This window comes from Rhea pennata, chromosome 5 (genome assembly GCF_028389875.1).
Source record: "Rhea pennata isolate bPtePen1 chromosome 5, bPtePen1.pri, whole genome shotgun sequence".
Taxonomy (NCBI): domain Eukaryota; kingdom Metazoa; phylum Chordata; class Aves; order Rheiformes; family Rheidae; genus Rhea; species Rhea pennata.
Genome location: NC_084667.1, coordinates 30,109,977 through 30,134,780, shown reverse-complemented (window position 1 = coordinate 30,134,780; position 24,804 = coordinate 30,109,977). Strand labels below are relative to the sequence as shown.

Genomic DNA, 24,804 nt, shown 5'->3' with positions numbered 1-24,804 from the left:
CTGCTTAATAAATTATACCATGGCTAGTCCTGAATGGGGAAACGTGCCTCTTTGAATTCTCCATCATATGCAGGAAGAGTAAAATTAATATTCATTATAGGCGCGAAAGAAAGAGAATGAGTATTTTTAGACTAAAAAAAAAGGGAGAGAAAATGAAGGCTGCGACTATTTCATTATTTTACCTCCTTTTTTTTAGCAACCCCCTTGAATGGGCTCTTTATTGTAATTGTCCCTCCCCAATTGAGCACCCCACTGAGCTGTTGTATCTTTTTACAACCCCTAACAACTCGCACCAGTAACACAATTACCGCCAGATATTTATAAAGAGAAATTACTTTTCCATTTTCACCAGCGAGAATTTCAAATAAATACATGAGGATGCATAAATAAATAAATAAGTGCCGGGGGGGGAGGAAGGGAAGTTGGGGAGACGAGGAGAGAGGGAGTAAGGGAAGGAAGGCGGGGGGGGGGGGGGAGAGAAAAAAAAAGGCGATTGGGACTGTCCAGGCGCTGGGTCAAGGCAGGCACTAATGAAGGGAGAAGGGGCTTGTTTCTCTGCTCTTTGTAAGTTGGAGGGTTGTTGGTCCGTTTAGTTGGGAAGCTGCGCGGCCGGTTAAGGAGCCTGGGTTTCTGCACTCGGGGTTTGGGTAGAGGAGCAGAATGGAGGCCATTGTTCCCTTTCTGTAGGCTTTGTTTAACAGTTCTCACCCCCTCCTGTTCTTACTTTTTAAAGCAGTGAGGCGAGGTAGACAGCGTGTGTCACAGTACAGTGAAAAAGGGGAAGATCTAAAGACCAAAAAAGAAGTTAATCACAATACGTAGAGTTTGGAGGAGAAAAAGTTGCCAGTACCGCGAGGGAAAAAAATAAAAGAAAAATAAATAAATGGAATAAATAACCTGCGGTGAAAATGGAGCCCAGCCCGAGCACGCCGGGCCGGGACCGCTCCGCACAGGGCAGCGCGCAGCGCGGGCAGGGACCGCCCCGGCCGCCGGGAAGCGCCCCCGGCCCCCGCCGCGCTCCCGGCCGCCGGCCGCAGCCACCAGAGGCTAAAAGGGAGCCCGGAGCGCGGCGCGGCCGCGTTTGCAAATAGGGGGCCGGCGAGTGGCACGACCCGCGCCGCTCCGCGCCGCTCCGCGGACCCGGCCCCGGCCCCGGGCCGGCCAGCGGCTCCTGCTGCGCGGCCGCGCTGCGGCCCGCCGCACGTTACACCTACCGCTCCACACTCTTAATATACTTTTTTGCTTTGTCCTAGAGGGAAGACTTTAACTAGTGACACGCAGATGTGTGAGTCCCTAAATTGTATGAGAGGACAGTCCACCCAGCTTTCAGGCAAGTTTTAAAACATGACTTCAGACTCTCTTTGTGATTGTTTTTGCTCCAGTTTATACATCACTTAAGAGAAGGGCATTAACAACGAGGCAATATGCCATTTGCATGCAGTTAAAAAAACACTTGAAGGTTTGCCTTTATTATATTTTTCATATATAGGGATTTATATGTATCTTTTTGCCGTGAGCTATAAATTCCCCAAAACCTTTAAGCTAATTGGGGAAGTCGTCTAAGGATAACAAAGTAAGCCTTTGAGACATTAGCCTATCTGCAGCGTAACCGTGTGTACTGCCTCCCCTGATTAACGCCTATTTTATTACTGATAGACTACTATAGGCGAGCCCCGTGGGATACTGCTCTATCAGCCCAACATGCAGAACAGTAAGTGACTCCGCGCCCCTTCGCGGCCGCGCAGGGCAGCCGGGGCGGCCGCGGGCGCGGAGGGGCGGCCGCCCAGGTGCGCGCAGGGCAGCCGGGACGAGGGTTTGCTTTGGGGACGGGGGGGGGGAAGGCCGCTCCGCCGGGCGCGGTGGCGCTGCGCGGCCGGCAGCGCAGCCCGGCCCGGCCCGTCGGGGCGCAGTGCCGCCACGGGCGGCGTGTCCGTGGGCTGCCCGCGGTGGCGTGGACGGGCCGGGAGCGCTGTCACGACTCTCGGGCCAGTGGGACTGTCCTGGGCTCGGATGGTTCAGGCCCCTCGTGTGTCTCCTTACTTGCTTTGCAGTTGAAACCCTGGAGGTAAAAGCCCCGCCGTGCTAGGTGCCGTCACCTGCTACCTCCTCTTTGGATCTGCTTCCCGACGTTGGTTGCCTTTTGTGGCGTTTGAGGGATTTTTAATTATTTTTCCTTTTCCTTTTTTTCGGGGGGGGGGGGCATTTTTTCGTGCCCTTGGTGCTGGGCCTGCCAACGCGCAGCGGCGGGAGGGCGGCCGCGGAGGGCATTTCTCAGAGGAGCGAGCGCTTATATAACGCGTTAGCGCACTGACCCGCGGCCGAGGCGGTGGCGGCGAGGAATAACCTCCCGTCAGGCCGAGGCTGAAGAGCCTGCGCGCAAATCGGGGCGCTTGGGGTGGGGGCGCGCAAGGGGGCGCGGCGCCGCCCAGCCGGCGCGGAGAGGTGAGGCGTTTCCGAGCCGGGCCCAAGCTCCCTGGGAGCTTCCAAGGTCGGCGGATCGCTGCTGGCGGGCGCGGATCTTCCGCGGGCGGGGCCTGACACTGCCCCGCGCCGGAGCGCCGCGGGCATGTGCGGCCTCACAACATCTCGTCCTGGCGCGTTCCGGCGCGGGGCACGCGCTTATCTTGCGCGGGTGTGAGCGGACTGCAGGGCGGTGCAGCCTGCGGGCACCGTGCAGGAGAGCAGTGGGGTTGCGCGGCCCTTGCGCGGGGCTGGCAGCTCGGGCCGTGCCGTGCCCCACCACGGCTGGAGTAGTACCTAGAGGGCCGGGGTCTGCGTGTGTGTGTGTGTGGGTGGTGGTGGTAGGTGCGTGTGTGTGTGTGGGGGGGGTGAAGTGTGTTTTCATTTAGTGCGGAAAAGGCAAAATAAGGCCTGGAAGCGGGCGGCGAGGCGCCCTTGGCCTTGGCGCGCCGCGCTTATGGTAATGGCGATGCCTTCACACGGCGCTTTGGGATCTCCGCGGCAAAACGCAGGAGAGATATCATTCGGGTGAAGCCTTTATTTTGTTTAAAGGTCGCGGCGGGCTCTTCAGGCTTTGTGTTAATAACTCCTGGGTGTATATGGTGCAGAGCATCCAAATTGACACCATATGTTTTCCTATTAGATGACTAGCAATAGAATACAAGGCGCATAATCATTGCCACTGGGCGAGATCTACACCGCTCTCCAGGGAAATTATATAATGATTAAGGCTTAACCTTTTAAGTGAAACTTTGATTTTGCTTTCCCCACTGCCATTTTTTATGCTGGCAAGTGTCCCCCGGAAAAGCGGCGGGGCCGCCGCGCTGCCTGCGCGGGCGCGCCGCTCCCTGCGCACGGCCCGGGCGCGGGCGCGGGGGGGGCGGGGGGAGGGGGCCGCCGCCACCCCCCGCGGGCGCGGAGCGGCCCCCGCAGGCGCGGGCGGCCCGGCGCCGCCGGACGGGGCGCACGCCGCCTCCCCGGGTGCGGGCAGGGCGGGCCGCCGCACTCGGGAATAGATGCAAAAATCCTGCCCATGGTGCTGGGCTGGGGCGGCGGGACGCTAAATTACCAAACCCGAATGTCACTTTGAATCCATTGCGAGGGGAGCGCGCCCCCTCGGTTGTGTCCGCGCAGAGCCCCTGGCTACCTTAAACCGCAGCCTCCCTCGGAGGGAAAGCGAGTAGAGTTCAATCTAGTCTGAGTGATATCCAAATGCGGACAGAAAGGGTCGTTTTATCATGCTACTATTTGTCGTGACGATGCAATTTTCAAAAGCAGAGTACTGTCATAAAGTGACACGCCTGCCACAAGTGCTCCAACTGATCTTTTCAATTAGCCTTCCATGCATGATCCGGGGCGACTTCCGCCTATTTCCAGAAATTAAGCTCAAACTTGACGTGCAGCTAGTTTTATTTTAAAGACAAATGTCAGAGAGGCTCATCATATTTTCCCCCTCTTCTATATTTGGAGCTTATTTATTGCTAAGAAGCCTGGGCTCTTGGAGTCAATTTATCAGGAGGCTCCAAAGAGAGGAGAGCGGAGCGAGCGCAGCGCAGCGCTTCTCCAGGGAGACGTCCTCCAAAGCCTGGAGCTTCAGGTTGGCGGTTTGCGAGGCTGCCTCTTCGTTTGCTTTTGGCGAAGCGGGCTGCGTTTGTGCGGATGCAAAGAGGCTGTGTTTGTTTTGTTTTGGTTTGGTTTGGTTTTGTTTTGGTTTTGTTTTATTTTTTTTAAGAAAGAAACCAACCAACCAACCAACCCAAACCCATCCATCCCAGAATATTCTGGGCTTTTGTCTGGGGTTTCGGGGTTTGTCGCTTTCGCTGTTTTTGCAGATGGGAAGCGTTGGCGAGAGAGGCTTTCGGAGGACGGTTGTTGTAGCTGTGGTGGCTCTTGGGGAGCGGAGGGCGAGGACGGCGCCGGGGCCGGGCCACGTCCCCCCTCTGCGGGCAGAGCCGACCCGCCGCTCCCCGCGGCGCGGCGCGGCGCGGCCGGGAGCGGGGAGCGCCCGCTCGGCTCGGCTCGGCCCGGCCGCGGCCGCGCTGCGCAGGGGCGCGCAGGTCGGCGGGGCCGCGCTGCGCTGCGCTCCGCGTGCGCGGGCGGCTCCGCGAGCGGCGCGCGCGCCCAGATGTTGCGCTGCGGGTGTGGGCGCGGGGCCGGGGGCGCCGCGCCAGGCGCGGGCGCGGAGCGGGGCGCGGGGCGGCGCGGCGCGGCGGCGCGCAGGTACGAGCGGAGGGTGCTATGGCGGGTGTCTTGCTCCCCGGCAGGTCACAGCGGCGTGAACCAGCTCGGCGGGGTGTTTGTCAACGGGAGGCCGCTGCCGGACTCCACCCGACAGAAAATAGTGGAACTAGCGCATAGCGGAGCGCGGCCCTGCGACATCTCCCGAATCCTGCAGGTGAACAGCGGCGGCCGCCCCGGCTTGCGCCTTAATGGCTCTGCTGGGGAGACGCTTTATCCATCTCTGACCGCACAGGCTTGAACTACTGAGCCCCCTCCCACGTTCCAGCCTAATAAAATAATTCATCTGCTTTCTTTATTATTACAAATATATATATATATATATATCTTTTAAAATCTTTTTTCCCTCTTTATTCCCATCCATTAATAACGTTCGCTCTCGTTACAGTTAGTTCGCTGTAATAAACCGAATTATACGACTCGGCATAATTTCAGTTTTTCTCCTCCCCCCCCTTCCGTTATTTACTTATGATTTCCTGAGATCTGTATGCATTTGGCGTGGCTTGTTGCCTGTCTTTTTTCTTTTTTTTTTTCCTCCAAAAAGCAGAAAAAAACCAAAGCCACGCAGTTTTAGCCTGGAATCTGTATTTATGGACACTAACATGATTTGGCACAGCTTAGAGATACATTGTAAATGTAGATTTTTATAACCCCTCACTCACCCTATTCCCCCTGAAAGTATTCTCTCTAAGAACACTGAGGACAATGGAGACTAGTCTGTCATAACTACTGTTCAGATTTAAGGCATATTTTAACATTAATACTAAACGAATTACATTTTGACCAGATTTTTTTTTCTTCCAAATGTTTTTAAAGTATCACATTTGTAGATAGTAGGGCCACAAATGTAATTTTTTTAAAGAAAAAAAGACTCTCTAAGTAAGTTCTCATACCATTTAAGGTATATTTTTGTGTTATAGACCCATGCAGATGCAAAAGTCCAAGTGCTGGACAATCAAAACGTAAGCTTGTCATTGTTTAATGCATACTTAAACAATTTTATTTTTGTCTTGAAATTATTAATAATGTGATTTTCTGTCCGCTTCCCTATCCAGGTGTCGAATGGATGTGTGAGTAAAATTTTGGGCAGGTATTACGAAACTGGCTCCATCAGACCCAGGGCAATCGGAGGTAGTAAACCGAGAGTAGCGACTCCAGAAGTTGTAAGCAAAATAGCACAGTATAAACGAGAGTGCCCCTCCATCTTTGCGTGGGAGATTCGAGACAGATTACTATCGGAGGGGGTCTGTACCAACGATAATATACCCAGTGTAAGTTCATGAAAAAAACCTTCCTATCTGCCGTGTACAATGCCTGGGTAGCTGTAGCGAGCCTCTGCTTCCTTTGTTTTGATATCAGATGAGAGGATAGCAGGTTCACATCATTTGCATGTGGCAGGGTCAGACACATTTTTTTTCATACAGAACCTGAGAAATGCCTTTAAGGAGAGAGAAAACAAAACAAAACAAAACAAATCCCGGGTCATCCCTCGTGCTTGGCGCCTCAGGAATTCGAGCATCAGTTAAAAACATCAATCTGTTTTCGCAGGGTTGTGATTTTTGGTTTGGGGGTTCTTTTTTATTTTTTATTTTTATTTTTTATTTTTATTCTTGGCTCGTTTGTTTGTTTAAACCAACAAGAGTAGATGTTCAGGGGTAGCTGGTAAATCGCGGAACAGAGGCGAGCAGCCCCGCGGTGGCTGTTGCGCGCAGGCTGCGCTCGGGTAACCTCTTGAATTGCGTTCAGGTGACCCCCCCCCAGCGCCGGCGCGGAGGAGCGCGGCGGCGTTGCGCGGCGTTGCGCGGGGCGAGCGCGCTACCGCACTACCATTGCGTTCTCTGTCACTTACCTTGCAGGTGTCGTCGATTAACAGAGTCCTACGCAACCTGGCTAGCGAAAAGCAACAGATGGGTGCTGATGGGATGTACGACAAGCTAAGGATGCTGAACGGGCAGACGGGCACCTGGGGCACCCGGCCCGGCTGGTACCCCGGCACGTCGGTACCCGGGCAGCCTGCGCAAGGTAGGGACAGCCCGGCTCCCCCGGGCCGGCGCGGGCGGGCGGCCCCGGCGGCTCTGCGCCCGCCGCCGAGAGCGCCCCGCTGCCCTCCGCCCGCCTCAGCGCCGCTCTCTCGCCCCAAACGGCCCCGCGCCCCTGGCCGGCCGGGGGCGGCGGCCGGCGCTGCGCGGCCGCGGCCCCCGGCGCGCGGAGGGCAGCGCGGCGGCGGCGGCGCCCGCGCCCCGCGCGGCGTGTGCGGTACCGGTGCGGCTCTTACCCGTGCCCGGCAGCCCGTTAATTGGGGTTTGCGCTCCCCGCCCAGCGCCCTTTCCGCGCGGTCCCTCTGCAGGCAGGGAGATGGGGACTGTCTCCGGGGGGCTGGTTACAGTTCCTCCTCAATGGACCCGAAACAACTTTGCAAATATAGAAAACTGTTTATCCCGAAGATTAATAGGTATTTGTTGTAGGAATGACAAGGGGATAATATGAAGGATAATGGGATGTTACGTTACATACTTAAGATGGTTAATGGCTTCTTTTTGAATACGGGCTGTGTTGAGTCTCCACTCTCCCTGGCTGTGGTCATTCCCTTAGAAGAGGTGTCTATATACAACAACCTGCTTTTTGTTTTCACCCCGCAAGGAAAAAAAAAATCAGTAACAGTGTGCGGAATATCTGGTACAAAGGATGTTTCTGTCACACGCAAGAATTTGTTATGGGAACAATTCTGTCGCTATGTAATTGCTCATTAGAGATCGTTTTGTTTCTCATTAAGGCGACATGAATAAGCGTCTAGTTGAAGGAGACAGCTGTAGAAATGTTCCACAGGAGACCTCTGGACACGATATGGCACCGCTTGCCAATTAGACATGTCAGTTTTAAGAGAAGAAAACAATCTATGAAGGACACTAGAAAGATAGAGCGGAGAGCTCGCCCCCCTCCCCCCGTGTTTTTTGTCTCGTGTCCCCCCCTCGGAGCCAGGACAGCCCTAACGGGAGCCGCTCGCAGGCGCGCCCGGCCCCGCGCCCGCGCCCTACCTGCGCCTCCCGGGGCGCCGCAGGGCGGAGCCGCGCCGGGAGCCGCCCGCGGGCGCGCAGGCTGCCCGCAGCCCCGGCCGGGGCTCCCTCCTCCCGTCCCCTCTCCCTTCTCCGCCCGCCCGTTAGAACCAGGTACGGGCCGGCCGGGGCCGCGCCGCCGCGGTGAGCGGCGCTCGGCAGGGCTCAGGCCCTTCGCGCTCCCCCCTTTCCTCCAGGACTGTAGAGATCGCGGTGGCTGTAGGAATCAGCGGGGCAGCCGAGCCGCCCCCGCCTGCCCTCCCCGGGCAGCGCAAGGCCGGGCGGCCCCGGGCCGGGAGCACCGGGCGTGCGCGGGTGCAGAGGCGCACCTGGGCCAGGCGCGCTCCCGGCGCCAGGGCGGGCGCCCTGCGCCGCCGCGGAGGTGGCGGGGCCGCCCCGGGGGCTGCGGGTCTCGCCGCGCTCCGATGTTGTAGAAAACCGAGCGCAGTTTCCGCGGGCCCGCGCGCAAGAGCGCGCAGGGGCGGGGAGACTCTGCCGGGGCCCGAGGTGCGACGGGGTAAAGCCAGCGCTTTACACGGTGGGTGCGTGTGTGCGTGCGTGTGCGGAGGGGAGAGGCGGGGGAGGCAGGCAGGCACTTAAAACGTCCACATCACGAAATTAAAATTAATAAAATGGATTTCCTCTGGAATATTCATGCTCCCTCTAATGTTTTTTTCCTTGCAGGGGTATGTTACTGGATTTTAAGAGTCCATTACTCAAAAAACATAAGGCAAGGTTAGGTCTCAGAGGGGTACAAATATGGTCTCAATCTGATAAACGCCATGCAGCAGTGAATAAAATAATGGATACATGAGGGCTGACAGAACAAAAAGAGACATCTCTATCCGGGAGAAATTCTCTAGTGATTTAGTGGTTTTAGGGATCGCCGAGACACTGTTTCTTATCTTTTTTTTTCCCCTCTCTCTCTTATAAGACTAAAGCCTTCTATAGGATTTAGACACTTTCTCTTTCAACAGATGCTACAATGTTTTGATCCCAGCTCTATAGCTGAGAGGTGCCGCAATTGGTTTGCTATCTTTTTTTGCTTGTTTTCCGCCTCACTGATTAAGACACTAAGAAACTAAGGAATGATTTTATTTCCCAGCGTCTTTTTTTTTTTTTTTTTTTTTTTTTTCTTCCAGGAAACAAATCCTAAACCCAGCGTCAGATGGTCTAGCTATAGGATAATAGGGACGGACATTCACTCGCTTTCTTACGGATTAGGTCTGGAAGGTGGAACAGCCCTATTGAGATGGTTTCTTTTAGGGCTCCTAGAAAGGCCCCCGTCTAAAAAGAAGATATCTTAATTGTCTGGCGTGGGGTTTTAAAATAATCATCATCGAGTTTAACTCTCTATGGAACTTTTAGCTCGCTAAACAGCGCTGAGAAGCGCCCGTTTGGGGAGGAAAGGAAGCGGCTGAAGACGCGGCTTCCCGAGGTTACGAGAGCTGCTGCTGCAGAAGTTAAAAGGGGGAGGAAGGAAGGAAGGGGCTGCAGGGAAAAGCTCCGGGCCGCAGCGGCGTCGGGGCAGCGCGCGCCCCCCGCGAGCCGGCGCCGAGGGGGCTCCGCGCCCGCGGAGCCTCGGCGGGCGCGGCCGGGCGGGCGCCCCGCGCCCCGCACGCGCTGGGGGGGGGGGGGGGAGGAGGGGGAACGCGGCGCTGCCCGCGCCCCGCGCCCGCCCCCGCGGGCGGCCGCGACAGTGATTAATGAGGGCGGCGGCGGGGCCGGCGGGGCGGCCGCCCGCGGCGCGGCTCCCCGGGCACAAAGCGGCGCCGCGGGCCGGGGCCCTTTGTGCGCGGCCCGCGGCCCCCGGCGCGGCCCGCGAGCCGGCGCGGCCGGCGCGGCGCGGCGCGGTCCCCCCGGCCCGGCGGCATTGTGTCCCGCTGAAAAGCAGCCCCGCGCTATTCAAGTGTTGGTGGTCATCTCAATAGATCCGCGGACGCCCATATGGTGACCACTGTCGATGAATCCAACTGTTTAAATGGGGGAGAAAGTTGGGGTTTTAAAACATTTCAAAGTGTTTGAAAGGATCCTACCAGATTCTGTCACAATTCTCCCGAAGCTTTGAAGACCGGGCCTATTGTTAGCCGATTATAAATGATATTACTTCAAAGTTGATTTCCCACAATATTTAAAGGATGTAACGGGAGTGTTGCTATTTATTTTTAGCCTAACTTTTAAAGCGCATTAGCATAAGTAGCCCATGCGGCCCTCGTTGCCGCTCCCCTTTATGCGACATCAAAACGCCTCGAAAAATATGCTTTGAAAAGAGAGGGCGAGCTAATTTAGGGACAACGACTTTTCTGCCTCAGCAGAAACGTCCGTTTCTGTCGCGAACCGGCTTAGGTGTCTGCAGCTACTTTGAAAGACAGCCAGACCGAGCACACATCTTTACGTCCAACAGAAACGAGAACACAATAAAACTTTCCCCAGTTTAATGATAGAAATTACATTAAAAGTGGTGGAAATGCCCTAATTAAAAATGTGCCACTTAAATGATATGCCAAACGTTCAGCTGCAGAATAGCATATTTAGCTAGTTAGTGAACTCGCTACTATTTCTTTTAAAATTACATGTTAAAATTTTAAAAGAAATCTTACTTTTCTCTGGTGCAACACATTACAAAGAATGGACAGTCCTTTTATCTAAATATAAAATTCCATTTTCAGCAATTATAGCCTGTTCTTGGTGATGATATAATTACAGCTGTGCTCAGTAATAGGTGTCAAGGCAATGCACACTCATACAATAGTTGAATAAAACTGCAGAACAATGCAGGCACTTCTAAATTCACAACCTTTAAAATGAAATTGACTGTGCAGAATTCAAATAAAAACTGGATAAATATTTTTTTAAAAAGATTACAAGCTTGGTTTGGTTTCTTAATAGCATTTTCTGCAAACCTATCAACATCTAATTGATTAGATAGGAATTACTGATTATAGATAATCTGAAATACTGAACATCACTATTTCAAATATAGCAATAGGTAAATAAATTCAGCAGCCGGAGAAGACTGCCATGGCCCTTCAGTAACAATCCATATAAAGAATCACTTTGAGTGGAAAGTATTTTTATGCAGGTTTTATTTTAGAGGGAAAACAGAATGAAATTAAGACCATATGATTGTAATTCCTCGTCTCTAATGTTTACGATAACACTGGAAAATTAAATGTTTCTGCGTTACCTATGTCATTAGTGCAATATTGCTTTGATAATCAAGACCTTTTTAAGAAAGGGCATCAGCAAACATGGCTGAACTTGTTTCCAATTGCATTATTTCTGTGATAGGAATCTTAAAATAAGGGTGCCTGCATTTCAGTTTCCTACTCTTATTTCTGCAGATGGCTGCCCGCAACAGGAGGGAGGAGGGGAAAACACTAACTCCATCAGCTCTAATGGAGAAGATTCAGATGAAGCCCAAATGAGACTTCAGCTGAAAAGAAAGCTGCAGAGAAATAGGACATCCTTTACCCAAGAGCAAATTGAAGCCCTTGAGAAAGGTGAGTGACATTTCCGTATGACTAAAGCAGTAGAGAAAAGCAAAATGTGCTATATTAAGAGCAAAAGAGAAGCATGGCATTCATGAGCTTTATATACATACATACATACATACATATATATATATATAAATATATGTATATAAGTATATATGTGTGTGTGTGTGTGTGTGTGTATTTTAAGTCTGTGACTCCCTCCATTCTCCTTTATTCCTCGTCCTGAAGACTTTTATTGTTGGCTGTAGTATGTACTGAAAAGCTATAAAAAGATTTTCAAAGGGAACGTATTTAGGACATATATTGAAAAATCAGAGTTACATCCTGATGCCTCTCTCTTTCCTCTCTGCAAACCCTTTCCTACCCCAGGCATGGGGTAAATGTGAGCTCGGGGGCTGGGGCTCGGCTGGCAGCGCCCGCGTCCCCGCTCGGGGCCGTGCTGCCGCGCGCCGGGAAGCGAGGGCAGCACGGCTTCAGCAGTCATGCGCTGGCAGCGCTCGCTCGCTGCTCGCCCTTGTGCTAATTCCCTGTCCTGGGGCTGCTGCTGACAGCGGCTGGTAGCAGATGCCCTTTTCCCTGATTTGGCCTGGATGCACCTTCTCTTTGAGCCAGGACGGGTCTTTGGTCCCATTTTCTGCTCTTACTCTGTTATGTGCCATTTCACTTCGTGGTGGCAGGGTCAGAACTGCATTGGGGACCCTGTAAGTGGAGGCAGAAGCCCGATTATTCTGTCTCAACCTTTCCTGAAAGATGCTAGCACTGGACCCAATCCTGCAAATCCTTGTAGCGATATTCCCTGGTAGGCAAGGTGTCATCCTTCCTAACATACATGTAGGTGCAGAAAGTTCAACTTTTCTTTACAGTAGCATTTCTTACCAGAACTGAGAGCACAGGTAGTGTAAAAATGATCACGACTTTAAAGTCTGGCACTTTAATTCTTTATAACTAATACAATGCTATTTCCCTTGGCAGAATTTGAGAGAACCCACTATCCCGATGTGTTTGCAAGAGAGAGACTAGCTGCTAAAATAGACCTGCCCGAAGCAAGAATACAGGTAGCGAAGTTGCTGTGTAATTATTACTACTGTTATTTTTACTATTACTATTATAATGTTTTTATTACTGGCTTTTCAAAGTACAGGGAAGCCACTACTTGTGGCTGGATATTTGTCCACCTCTTCCTTCCAGAAAATAACAGCAGATGTGGTCTGCATTAATGCACTGCTTTGCAACGTTGTGTGACAGCTTTGTCCCAGCGCAGCGTTGTGTTATAAGGCGGGGAAAGGACCACATGCCTCTAGTCTTGGTTAGGTCACTCAAGTCTTTAAAATCTTGTATTTTCAGGTGTGGTTTTCTAACAGACGGGCTAAGTGGCGAAGGGAAGAGAAGCTGAGGAATCAGCGAAGACAAGCGAGCAACACTCCCAGCCACATTCCCATCAGCAGTAGTTTCAGCACGAGCGTTTACCAACCTATTCCGCAACCAACCACCCCCGGTAATATGGCAAATCCACTCCTATTAATTCATCCTCTTGGGAAAATTAGACTCTGAGACTCTGTTGTCATTTTTAATTGTGGTTAAACTAATGCGCTCATCTATCTGTCTATTCTATTATAGTTTCCTCTTTCACATCAGGTTCCATGTTGGGCAGAACAGACACGGCGCTCACAAACACATACAGCGCTCTGCCGCCCATGCCTAGCTTCACGATGGCTAACAACCTGCCTATGCAAGTAAGTGACATGCTACTGGCACAAAAAAGATACGGGGTGCGAGGCCAGGGCAGTGTCTCAGGGTGCGCGAGGGCCGCCGGGCCCGCTGCTGCGCGGGAAGCGCGCTGCTGGAGCCGGGCACCATGGGCTCCCCTGCTTTCGAGAAGAGCTGCCCTCTTTTGGTCAGGGAAGAATCGCAAGGGGAAGGGTGGCACTAGGTACCGGCACTCTGACAAGTCCTTTCCCAGCATTTTTAAGAGGAAAAGATCCTCGAAATTAAAAGGCAACTAATTCAGCATGAAAACACCTTTTTCAGAAAATTACCATTAACCTATGGAACTCTCTGTTGCAGTGTTGTTGAAATTACAGACTTAATAAAATGCTGGAAGGATTAGACCTTTTCTGCTTAGGTAGTGTGGTGGAGGCACATTAGGAACACCTGAGAAAGGGAAGGATGTGATTAGCATCAGTGGTTATGCTAGCTAAGCCAGAATTGCAAGAGCTGTCAATCCTCATGCCTGAAAGCATTAGCTGATCACCAGCTGGGTTAGGAAGAAATCTATTCCTTTGGGGTCTGTTTCTATAGACCTTTCAGATGCAAAATTCCTCCTTTTTTAATGGTGGGGTTGGCCTAGGAAGGTGCTGGCCAATTACGGGAGTTTTACAGCTTTGTCTGAGGCACACAGCATTGACCACTGCTGGAGACAGGCGAGCAGATTAGAGCGAGTGTGACTCCTTCACTGTGGCAATTACTATGTTACTAATTGCTGAACCAAAATTAACCAAATAAAGTTAGAGTCCCTCAAGTTCATGGAAAGAAATTCCTTGGCGAAGTCGTCTTTTCCTGATATGTGAGGCCAGGGTCCGGTTCGCCGAAGCTGAGAGCAGATGACAAAAGATCAAAGGCTGCTGGCGGAGGGGCTCCTGGGGAGCAGAAGGCCCCTGATTCATCACTTCTCCGCGGTCTGGGTGTTCGCTGTGCTGGCAGAGCAATGTCAGGCACCTGGGCAGGGACCTGGCACCCGAGGGCCGCTCTGGAAATGCCTGCCGATGTGGTCATGACGTGCAAGCTTGGGCAATTGAATCATCAGCGTTTCTCGGGGAAAACGCAGCGTGTCACGGGCTCTCCCCGAGCCCGTCTGCGTGGACGGCCCTGGCTTGCACGTTTAGCGAGGGAGGCCGTGCGTGTCCGCGCCGTGCAGGCGGAGGTGGCAGGTGGCAGCCTGCCGGCCTTGGTGCCCTGGGAGCGGGACTGCTCGGCCCGCTCGCTGCTCGCCCGCCGCACCCCGCGGGGTCGCAGCGCCGCGCCGCGGCAGCCCCGGGGCCGGGTCCCTCCCGGGAGCCCGGGAAGCAGCTCCCGGCACAGCCCTGCTGCCGAGGCGATTCCCCACCACCACCTGCCCTCCCGCCCCCAGCCTGCCTTCCCTGCCGGCACAGGGAGCTTTACAGGTTGGGGTTTAGGTAAACGGAGATGTCTGACCTCATGCAGCACAGGAGACTGTTGACATAAGTTTGGGGTGACTGAAATCTTATTATATAGATCAATGCACATGTTATATCATTATATAGATGAATGCACATGTTGTGTGTGTGCATGTGCACATGCACATGCACAAGCACTCACTTGGCTAATGCCGGGTAGCCAGGCTCCGAGCCACGTGCCTCAGGAATTATTTTCCAAAGGTCCACTACAAAACGGGAGAGGAGGCCCTCGCCCTGCTCTGTCTAGCTGTAGCTGCCAGAGCACGAGACCTCTTTTCCTTTACGTAAGTGCAAACATGACTAGCGTTCGGACGGATTCCTGAAGTTTGGTATCTAACACCTTATTTAGGCATCTAGATGTAGTGGTCTGCTCTGCATGTGTATCTGAGGATGTGCCAGTGACTATCAGAACCAATTCTGTGGCCTGAGAACCTCCAGAAAGCTTCTTTGTATCCCAAATATGGATTGAGATTTAGGCCCCCGAGTCTGAAGATGCAGCTCATCTGTGCTCAGGCAGAGGAAATGCTGCCCGTGCTGCCCCTGAGGGCCGGCAGGCGCAGCCAGGGCTGGTTACCGTCACGTTTACCTGCGCAGACGCGTAACGCTGCTTTGTGCTTTGCTCCCTCAGCCCCCCGTACCCAGTCAGACCTCCTCCTACTCTTGCATGCTGCCCACCAGCCCATCCGTGAACGGCCGGAGCTATGACACCTACACACCTCCGCACATGCAGACACACATGAACAGCCAGCCGATGGGCACCTCTGGCACCACTTCCACAGGTGAGTGGCCCGTCGCGCGTCCCCTTCCTCTGCGGGGGCACTCTGGGGGCTCGTGCAAGCCCGCTTTGCACGTGTCCTCCCTTCTTGGGAGCGGTGTCTTTCCCAGCAGGCCCAGTCCTGTTACCATTGGGTCTAGTAGCTGTGGAACAGGGCTGGAGACAAAATGTATAACCTTGCAGGTTAGTGCAGAAAGTCTCATTTTTAAGCTGCCACTGAAGGAACAGGTAGAAGACGACTGTTTAATGGAGGTAGTATTTTAATACTGGTGCAGTGCAGAGCTTCTCAGGGAGGCCCCAAGCCTTCAAAATCTTAAGTGTATAATTAAGTTCTGCTGCTGTTAAGGCATAGTATTTATTTGGATATTGAATTTCAGCAGAGTTACTCACACCCATGAAGTTAAGTGTACATGAAAGTGCAGGACTGAAGATGTGTTTACAGTGTCTACGTCAAGAGGCTATTTTTTGCTAAAGATTCAAAGCTATCTAAAAGGCAGATAACCTGTAAAAATTTTAATCTGCGCTTAATAAGGCAAAATACAGTAAAGATAGGGTAAGCGTGAGTGTGAACAGCGACAAGCTAAACACATTTGAGAAAAAATAGAAATGTCTGGTGTATTTTGGGCTGAATTCCCAGCTGATATAAATGAGCTGAGGCTCTGCCATTTTTCTCAAGGCACGACAGTTTATTTATAACAACAAATCAGTTAGATGTGCATTGATTTTTAAAATATACTGCCCTCCCCCCAGATTCTGCAAGCTGGTAGATGGCGAAGTTCAGTATGTACCAGGATACAAGCACAACTCTGTGAAAGTGCAAAGCACAAATTGTGCTATGTGTAGAAAAACTAAAATATCAAATTTCCTACTCAATTTTCAGGTCTTATTTCCCCTGGAGTGTCAGTTCCAGTTCAAGTTCCTGGCAGCGAACCTGATATGTCTCAATACTGGCCAAGATTACAGTAAAACATGTGTTAATTCCGTAAATGACTATATGGACAACAGTTGGATGTTCAGCAGTATTTTATAAAGGAAGAATGGCTCTCAGAGTACTTCTGTACTGCAACTGTGCCCTATCCTGTAACACATGGAAAAGACTTTAACATGGACCTTTGTACACTGAAGGCATTATATCAGTTGGAACAAATCTTCATTTTGGTATCCAAACTTTTATTCATTTTGGTGTATTATTTGTAAATGGGCATTTGTATGTTATAATGAAAAAAAAAGAACAATGTAGACTGGATGGATGTTTGATCTGTGTTGGTCATGAAGTTGTTTAAAAAAAAAAGAAAGAAAAAAAAAGAAGCCATGATCAACAAGCTTTGCCACGAATTTAAGAGTTTTATCAAGATATATCGAATACTTCTACCAATCTGTTCATAGATTATGGATTGATGTTCCAAGTTTGTATCATTCCATTGCATATAATTAAACCTGGAACAATACGCACTAGATTTATGTAAGAAAAATATCTGTTGGTATTTCCAAAGGTTGTTAACGGATGAAGCTATGTGCAAACAAGGGTTAAGAGAGAACTTCGATGAAGAAAAGAGTTTGATAGATAAAAGGTAGATTGTGTCTTCGATATAATCCGATTTGTTTTATGTCGAAATGTAAGTATTTGTCTTCCCTAGAAATCTCCCAGAATGATTTCTATAATAAAGTTAATTTCATTTATATTTGACAAGAATATTCTATAGATGTTTTATACACATTTTCATGCATCATACGTTTCTTTTTTGGTCGGCAGAAGTTAATTGTTCTTAGATATAGTTGTACTACTGTTCACAGTCCAATCATTTTTGTGCATCTAGAATTCATTCCTAATCAATTAAAAGTGCTTGCAAGAGTTTTAAACTTAAGTGTTTTGAAGTTGTTCACAACTACATATCAAAATTAACCATTGTTGATTGTAAAAACCATGCCAAAGCCTTTGTATTTCCTTTATTATACTATTTTCTTTTTAACCTTATAGTGTGGTGTTGCAACTTTTGTTATTGTGCTAGGTTAAGCTTACTAAGCTTTATTTTGAATTTATTTTCAGTTTTCCATAAGGAGGGTTCTCAAGAAACATGTTTATAGACTTCTAGTGCTTCAATCAGCCTGCAATTGGGGCTAAAAAAAAGAAGAGAGGTTCCCTCACCTAACCGCCGTTGGAGGCCAGGAGGAGGCTGTTCGTTTAGCCGGGATTTCTGGGGACGGTCTGCGTGAGCTCCCGGCTCGAGCAGAGTTTTCAGTGGGGAGCCTGGATTACGCCAGGCAGCAGGAGAGGAGACGCGAGGCGCGTGCGTGCGGGCGTGTGCGTCTGCGGTATTTCTACGGGAAATACATGCAGACCCACACACAAGTACAAATTCCTCGCTTTATAAAGTCGGGTTTGGTAGGGAGTCGAAAACGCAAACCAGCCGTGTTGGCAGCAAGCCCTCCGCGAGGCTGGCGGCTGCGCGGGGGGCGCGGGGCGCGCGGCGCGGGGCTGGCAGCGCGCGGCGCGGGGCTGGCAGCGCCGCGGCCCCGGCAGCCGCCGGCTGGGCTGCGGCAACGCCGAGCAGCGCGAGCCGGACCTGGCCCTTCCCGGGCAGGCGGCTTGCCGCGGCGCGGCCCCTGCTCGCTCCCGCGATTGCAAAGCCGACGCGCAGGGAGATTCGGGTCCGAGCGCAGGCGTCACGAAGGGCCTTTGTAAAGCAGAGATGTTATCTGGGCTGCTTATGTTTTGCTTTCTGCTCAGTCCAGCGTATTTGTAACGGCAGATAACGCTGCGTCGTAAACTTGAAGTAGCAGAAGTTGTGGAGCTGCGGCAATCACGGCGCTGCTGACAAGATCAAACGCACGTAAACGCAAAATCCTTTAGGGACAAAGAGCGGCTTCGCTCAAAGCGCAGGACGATAGCTAATAAAATAAAGAGCTTGAAGCAAGCAAAACCATGCAAAAAGATCAGATTAAAATCTTTCTTTTTAATTGATATTGGTTTGTTATAAGTATATTCATTACAGCACCGTTAAATAGTTTTAATTACCTGGAAGCCATCAATTTGAAAATATTAATTACAAAGGCAGATTTTTTTTTATTTAGATATATTTTTATCCAACACGCACATACATTATATATTTATAAGATATGACTAGATCACATTAAACAGCACAATAGGCAGGTCCCTCCTTGCATAGCTAAATTGATTCTGGGGACAATTAATTACAGGTACAAACCCAGCATTTATATAGTCACTTAGCATATTTATATCTACTAATGTAGTTGGTTATCTAAATGCCAACTTCTGCTTAACCACAGATGGAAATGAGCTTTCCACGCCTGCCTCCCCTGAGCGCTTTCGTGGGGAAGCTGCTCTCCCCGCAGGCCCAGACACCAGCGCGGGGGCAGCTTTGCCGCACTGCTCGCCGGCTCTCCCGGCTGCCTCGGGCCGGGCCCCGCGGCCGCGTTGCCGCCGGCGCTAGCGTGCCCCGTGTGCTCTTTCGGGAGGGTTTTATTTATTTTTTTAGGGAAAGCATGGACTGGACACACCGTGTTGTGCACACACACACACACACACAGCCTTTTACAGCTCCGCGCCCTGGCACCGGCCTCTTCCCCTGCTCGGGGAGAGACCGTGCACGGGCCCCGACGCCGCTCGGCTCAGGCGAGCGCGGCGCCGGGGCCGCGAGGCCGAGGGCGTCGCACCGCCGCGTGCGCGCAGGGCTGCGTGCCGCCCGGGCAGGCACCAAGAGCAGGAGCGTAACCAGTAAATTAATATCTTCAGCATGTGCTGAACGGCATCTAATACCCGTTCCCACGCACCCAGTTCCTTGCGCGCGGCGACACTCACGAAGCCTGAACTGCGCTAGAACGCATCGCGCCGTGCAGCACGCGTCTGCCCGAGGCTCTCCGCCTCGGAGAGTCCTCCTCCTGATTTCAATAAGAACAAGAATTTCTGTGCGTTGGGTTAAAATGCATTTCATAATAACACCTTGTACTTCATTTATGAGCCTCTCCTAAGGCATTTCACAAATTATAGTCGCACAAGAATTGATGTGTGAGTGCTGTCTTAATAACACTGTATTTTGTATTTCAAATATCGTGTTCTAGATACAATATTTACATTTACAAGTGAAAAGGCTGCTAACCTAACAGTTACTGTTCGGAGCAGACAGCTGACGCGCCATACGTGCCGATGGTGAGGCAGGCACGCGGACGCTGACATACGTGCCGGGATCACCTTGCACTGCTCCGATATTAATTTTAATTGTTTTTAAAAGGTAAGCAGAAGTCAGCGTGTGCCTCACTTAATGAGACAGGAGGAGCTGCTTTCTCACCCAGCCTGTAAAGCCTGGGGAATAGCAGAGAGGGGACTTCACCGCTCCTTTTTAACTGTGTCTTTATTTACAAAATGAGCGAACTGCCCCTATAGACCCGGCAGCTGAACATTACATTTATCTTTCAGGGCAAGGTTAGAGAGTTGCAAGGCACAACTCGGGACTGGTTGCATGTTTCCGCTTCCCGGGGCCTTCATGTGCTGCTGGTTCTGTTTCCTTCACTTCCCGTGGCCACAGGTTTTGGTATTTTTTTGTTGATTGATTTGCTGATGTTACGAACTAAAACATAATCTCACATTCTCTGGATATTATATGCTGGTTTAGAGTTATTTTAAGTCTTTTTTTTCCCCCGTGTTTCCATGATATAAGCATTAGTAGTAAAACTGAGAATGTCTTACTTTTTTTTTTTCTTTTTTTTTTCCACCTCCATTTCATTTGCCTTTGCTCTTGTCCTCTGCTTCAGCAGGAGCTGAGCACAGAGCTACATGCAGCCTATTAAGTTGCCTCTGCTCTATGCCTCTTGCCGGTGTTAAGGGCATAAGGAATCTCATGGCTCTTCTTTCACATGGGCATTTTTTAAAAATGAAAAGTCCTTTTTGTTTGCCTTAGAAACCCAGATAGTAAGGTTTATAGGCTCTTGGCAACTTGGAGTAGTTTCGTAATAGCGGCTATTTGTCAGGACAGTGGTGCAATGGGAAGCAGATTGATTGGGAGCCAAAGGGAATGGCATAGCATCTCCTTTCTAAATAACGCTTCTTTGACAAGATACCTGCTTGCTCACTGAGCTCCTGCAGTCCTGTTCCCAAGCAAAACTGCGACTGTCCCCTGCAAATGCACCCATATGCAAATCCCCGCCCCCAGCAAAAACAGGCATGTGATTTACAGAATTAAGAGTAGAGACTTGCCATAATCGCTCATTTGGGAAGCTCACTTCAGATTGCTGTTGGGGAATGATGCTAGGTAAGTCTCTCACATACATTACCTGTTTAGTAGTTCTTAAAGAGTATTGGAAAATAGCACAGGAATGGAAATACCCTTGTGTGGCAGTAAAGAGCCGAACAGCCCCTGCAGCCGGCACCCTGTCCTCAACCAGCACACAACTCCTCGCGTAGTCCACTGCCCTACGACGCTTTTCAGCAGCGATCCCCTGAAAGATACCAGTGTTTTCACAGAGGCTACAGAAATGAAACTGCAAAGAAATGCAACCACTGATCAGGCTTTTTATATGTACGGCCGACATGTATGACAGATTTGTCACGAGAAGGCCAGTTGCCAGAGTCCTGGTTGTTTCTTTAATAGCCGGGCTTTTAAAGGAAAGTCCTCAAGAACCCTGCTCTCCCTGAAGTTTCACTATGAACCACCGATGACCGTTTTTAACCAAACACAGTAAGACTTTCAGGGGCCTTGCATATTATTCCCTTCTTCCCTCTGAGTAATACTGCACCATGACGGCTTCGTGAGATGATCATAATTTTGAAGGGGGCAAAGGTAAAGATGTACATCTGTGGCTTGTGCGATAGAGGTGCATCATGCACCCAAAATATTACAATATTTTTTGCTGGGACGGCTGAGTATATGGTTTCTCAGGTGTGGGGACTTGACCTGTGATGCCAAACTGCAGCAGGGTGATACGGTGAGCAGAGGTTTTGTGGGAGCCTGCAAGGACTCCAGCTGCCTTTCCATGCCTGGCAGGAGCCGAAAGCTGCAGGAAATCCTCCAGCAGAGGCTGCAATTGCCTCCAGGCACCTGCCAAACCTCACGTACGCTCAAGCAGCTAAAATGTGTACGGGTTGTGAATTGCAGTTTTTCTTCTCTTGGGACATACGAGCTTTTCCAGCTGTACCAGAGGAGCTTGTAGCTTCACAGATAACCTCTTTCACTTCAGGCCTGCGCCAATGACTTTTGAGAAGTTTATGAACAGCTATTCCATAGAAATTATGTATAGGCACCAGAAAGATTGTGATTTATATGGAATCACATACAACAGATAAACTTCTTTAGGTTGTTGCAATTCATATGTTAGTTTATCACAAGTGATATTTTTTCTTTGTAGCTTTTGATGTTTTTAACTCTTTACATTTCTCTCTGCAAAGCTGGCTTCACACTCAGGTTCTGTAGTCTGCAATTCTGGGTTTCAGGTACTGCAAGGAAAGATTTTTAAAACGCCTCTCTGTCAGATTGGCTTGAAATAAAAATTCAGTCATTTAAATTCTGTAACATTTTGCTTTTAAATAAGCAAGTTGTACACTTTGATTTCTCCACATTTAAGTCAATAGCATGCTTTTACAAACTATACATTTGTACCATGCAATTCTTACTTAAACTAAGATTCTGCTGGGTCTGATTAGTTTCTGATTCATGATTCAGTCACTCCGCATGAACTGTTGTTGATTTACACTCATTTGGGCAGGGACAAATTTAAAACTTTGTAGAGCTTTGTTTAGGCCAGGACTGCAAAGCCGATGCATTTAATAGTCTGTTCCATTGCATACGTTGTTTTGGTGTGCTTATGTGCTGTGCTGTCCAAGAGCCTCTGCCACACACTAGCTGTGTCTAACTAGCATACTGCTTACTCTTGCATCCTCCTTCCCAGTGTGTTGTTGTGGTAAAGTTTTACTTGCCTGCTTGAAGCTGATGTATTTATGGTGCACGTTTGAAACTCTGTATTTATGAACTTTTGCTCATTAGGAAGAACGGGGGTTTTGAGGTGACTCCTGAGCACAGTCTGCCGTGCAGATGGCCTTGGTACTCCACTCTGCTCCAAGAGTTTATTGCCAAGCTCCTCTTCATTCAAGTGGTTTTCCGAAATTGCTGAACTATTCTGGACGTAGGCTAGGAAGTGCTATGAATGGAAAGCACTCTGTGCTTGAGAAGCCTTTTTAGCGCTCCTTATTCAATTTGATCTTGACTGAGTTCAGCTTTATGCATTGGTTTAGCCTTTCCAAGTGCAAGGCCATTTTGTGGCAGGAATTTGGTTATATGCGATGGATAACAGACGCACAGCTGTTGTGGGCTGACCAGTTCATCTGCTGGTTCCCTACAGATGTGGAAGCCGTCCAGGGAGGTCGCTGACCCGTGCGCCTTTCACTGGTCAGCAACCAAGTGGTGGAGCTGCAGTTTCCAGTCACGACTGCTAATTGGAAGCAATGGGGCCCAGCACTCACATCAGCTCCTGCCAGAATTACATCTGTCCCATCGATTTAAAATTGGGCAGGAAGGCAAATGTGATTAGCACTGGTTCAACCTCCGGGCCAAGAGTGGTGCCCAGCGCAAGAGAGTAATGGCTCTGAGATGCTTTGATAATATAAACAAATGTGTAAGAAGTGCAGAAGTCTCACTCAAGCAATATATTTAAAACATATTTGCAGCTTTTTCTCCATACAGTCATTGCTTTCCCTAAACACTGGCACTGAAAACAGTTTGATCTTGTATCTAATACCAAAACAGATCTCACTTCTTCCCAGGGTAGACGAAAGTACATCAAATTCATATGTTTCAAGACTTATGGGAATTTCTCTGATGTTTAAGTGCTGATGGTGTTCTGAGGTCACGAATATTCAGGCTCAAACTCTGCCAGATTCTTTAGAGTGAAGAGTTTTCCTTTGATCCTCATTACATTTTGGATTTAACATTTACCTTCCATGCCAGAAGACATAAAAATACTCTTTGTACAGGAATATGCAGCTACAAATTCTCTAGATTTGGTAACATTTTCTAAAAAGTCTACTGGATTTAACTGGATTTAATCCGATCAGCTTGTTCTTGGTCTAAATGACCACTGACTTCTCTGGAGGATTTTCTAGATTGAGCTCTACAGGACCAGAAAATACATCTGAAAAAAAAAAAAAAGTGAAATGCATAAAAGATGTCTGTATTTTGATATAAAATAAGCAGCTAAGTTTTCAGCAGATGATCTGGAATGCTTGATGTTCAGTGCTTCTGAAAATCTGCCTGTCTCTTCAGATGCTGGAATACAGATCTAGGTATCCACAGCATTAATGAACCATTCTTTCAAAAAATCTGACTTTTATTTAAGTAAGACTAGAAACTCAAAAAAATGGTGGATTTTTTTTTCCTCCTTTTTCAGCTAAGTTGCTTTTTTTGCTTAAGATGAAGAGGATTCACATGCATTCTTTTTCTACACAGGTACATTTATTATTGAATAAGCGTCAAGAAGTATGTACTCAGTAGGATTTAAAAAAATGGAGAAATGCAAGACTTGCACTTTGATAACCCCCATCAGAAAACATCAACCCCAAGAGAAGTCATGTGGGGATAGTATTTGCTTCCACTATCTTTTAAAGGGATAAAGATCACTTTTTTTTTCCTATTTTTATTGTGCTCTGTAGATAAGAACGGTGTTTCTCCAAAGCAGGAAAAAGCACAATTTATTAAACTTATGTGATCCTGTATAAACACTAGTGTAAAGTGTGCATGTAGTGTATGTAATATATACATTTTTACAGGGATGTATTACAATCTTGTGGTTCCAGAAATACTTGATTAACAGACCACTTTCCAATATTGGCATGGTACAGGATTTTTGCAAATTAGAGCTTTGCACTTTTCCAGAAGCTGCATTTGGAACAACACTGCTAAAGATTCAAAGATGAAATCAGTGGCATATTACCATATGTATCAAATCTGAAGTAGTTCAATGGCCATTTTCAGATTCTCGCAGCTACTGCTACAGAAAATTGAATTCAGCTGCATCCTTGAAACTGCTTTTCAAATTTCTTTACAAACATAGAAGAAGACTTAATCTATCATAATATTCTTCTCATGTTCCAAATATTTATATTTTGAAAACCTCAACACAACAGAAATTACATAAAGAATTCCTGTTTGACATATTAAAGGCACAATGTTTTAAATTTCATTACTGCTTTCTTGACTGTATGTCACAATTCTGTAGGGATCAGGTTCTAACTCTGAATTGGGGATGTCTTCACTGGAACGACGCTATTGTTTCCTTACTGAGTTAGGTGGTTTCAGTCTGTAGCCTGTTAAAAAGTAGGAAGTTCTGCTTACAAAAATTCTACGAATAAAAAGACCTTGCATCGCAATCAATAACGCCTGCTCTGGAGCAAAAAGAGCCCTCTGAACAAGTCAGGGTTGTGCCCATTCTTGTGCAAATTTTCCACCCAAGTCAACAAGGGGGCTCTGAAGATGCAAAATGCAGCTGGTAACACATTACACCAGGCTGTGGAGAGAGGCTGTGCCCTTCCTCCCATCACCTGAGCTGCTCCCTTAGAGCATCTGTCTTCAAATCAAGTGAAG

The 24,804-nt window shown here is 49.3% G+C and overlaps 1 protein-coding gene across 1 annotated transcript; it reads left to right on the top strand.

Moving 5' to 3' along the window:
• Positions 1-1,281: 1,281 nt before the first annotated feature.
• Positions 1,282-16,183, top strand: PAX6 (paired box 6). Its single transcript, XM_062576330.1, is given in 14 exon segments — positions 1,282-1,330; positions 1,657-1,711; positions 3,931-4,033; positions 4,036-4,057; positions 4,725-4,855; positions 5,619-5,660; positions 5,754-5,969; positions 6,555-6,720; positions 11,096-11,254; positions 12,221-12,303; positions 12,593-12,743; positions 12,866-12,981; positions 15,071-15,221; positions 16,098-16,183. Coding segments are annotated over 14 exon segments (1,530 nt in total).
• The last annotated feature ends 8,621 nt before the right edge of the window (positions 16,184-24,804 follow it).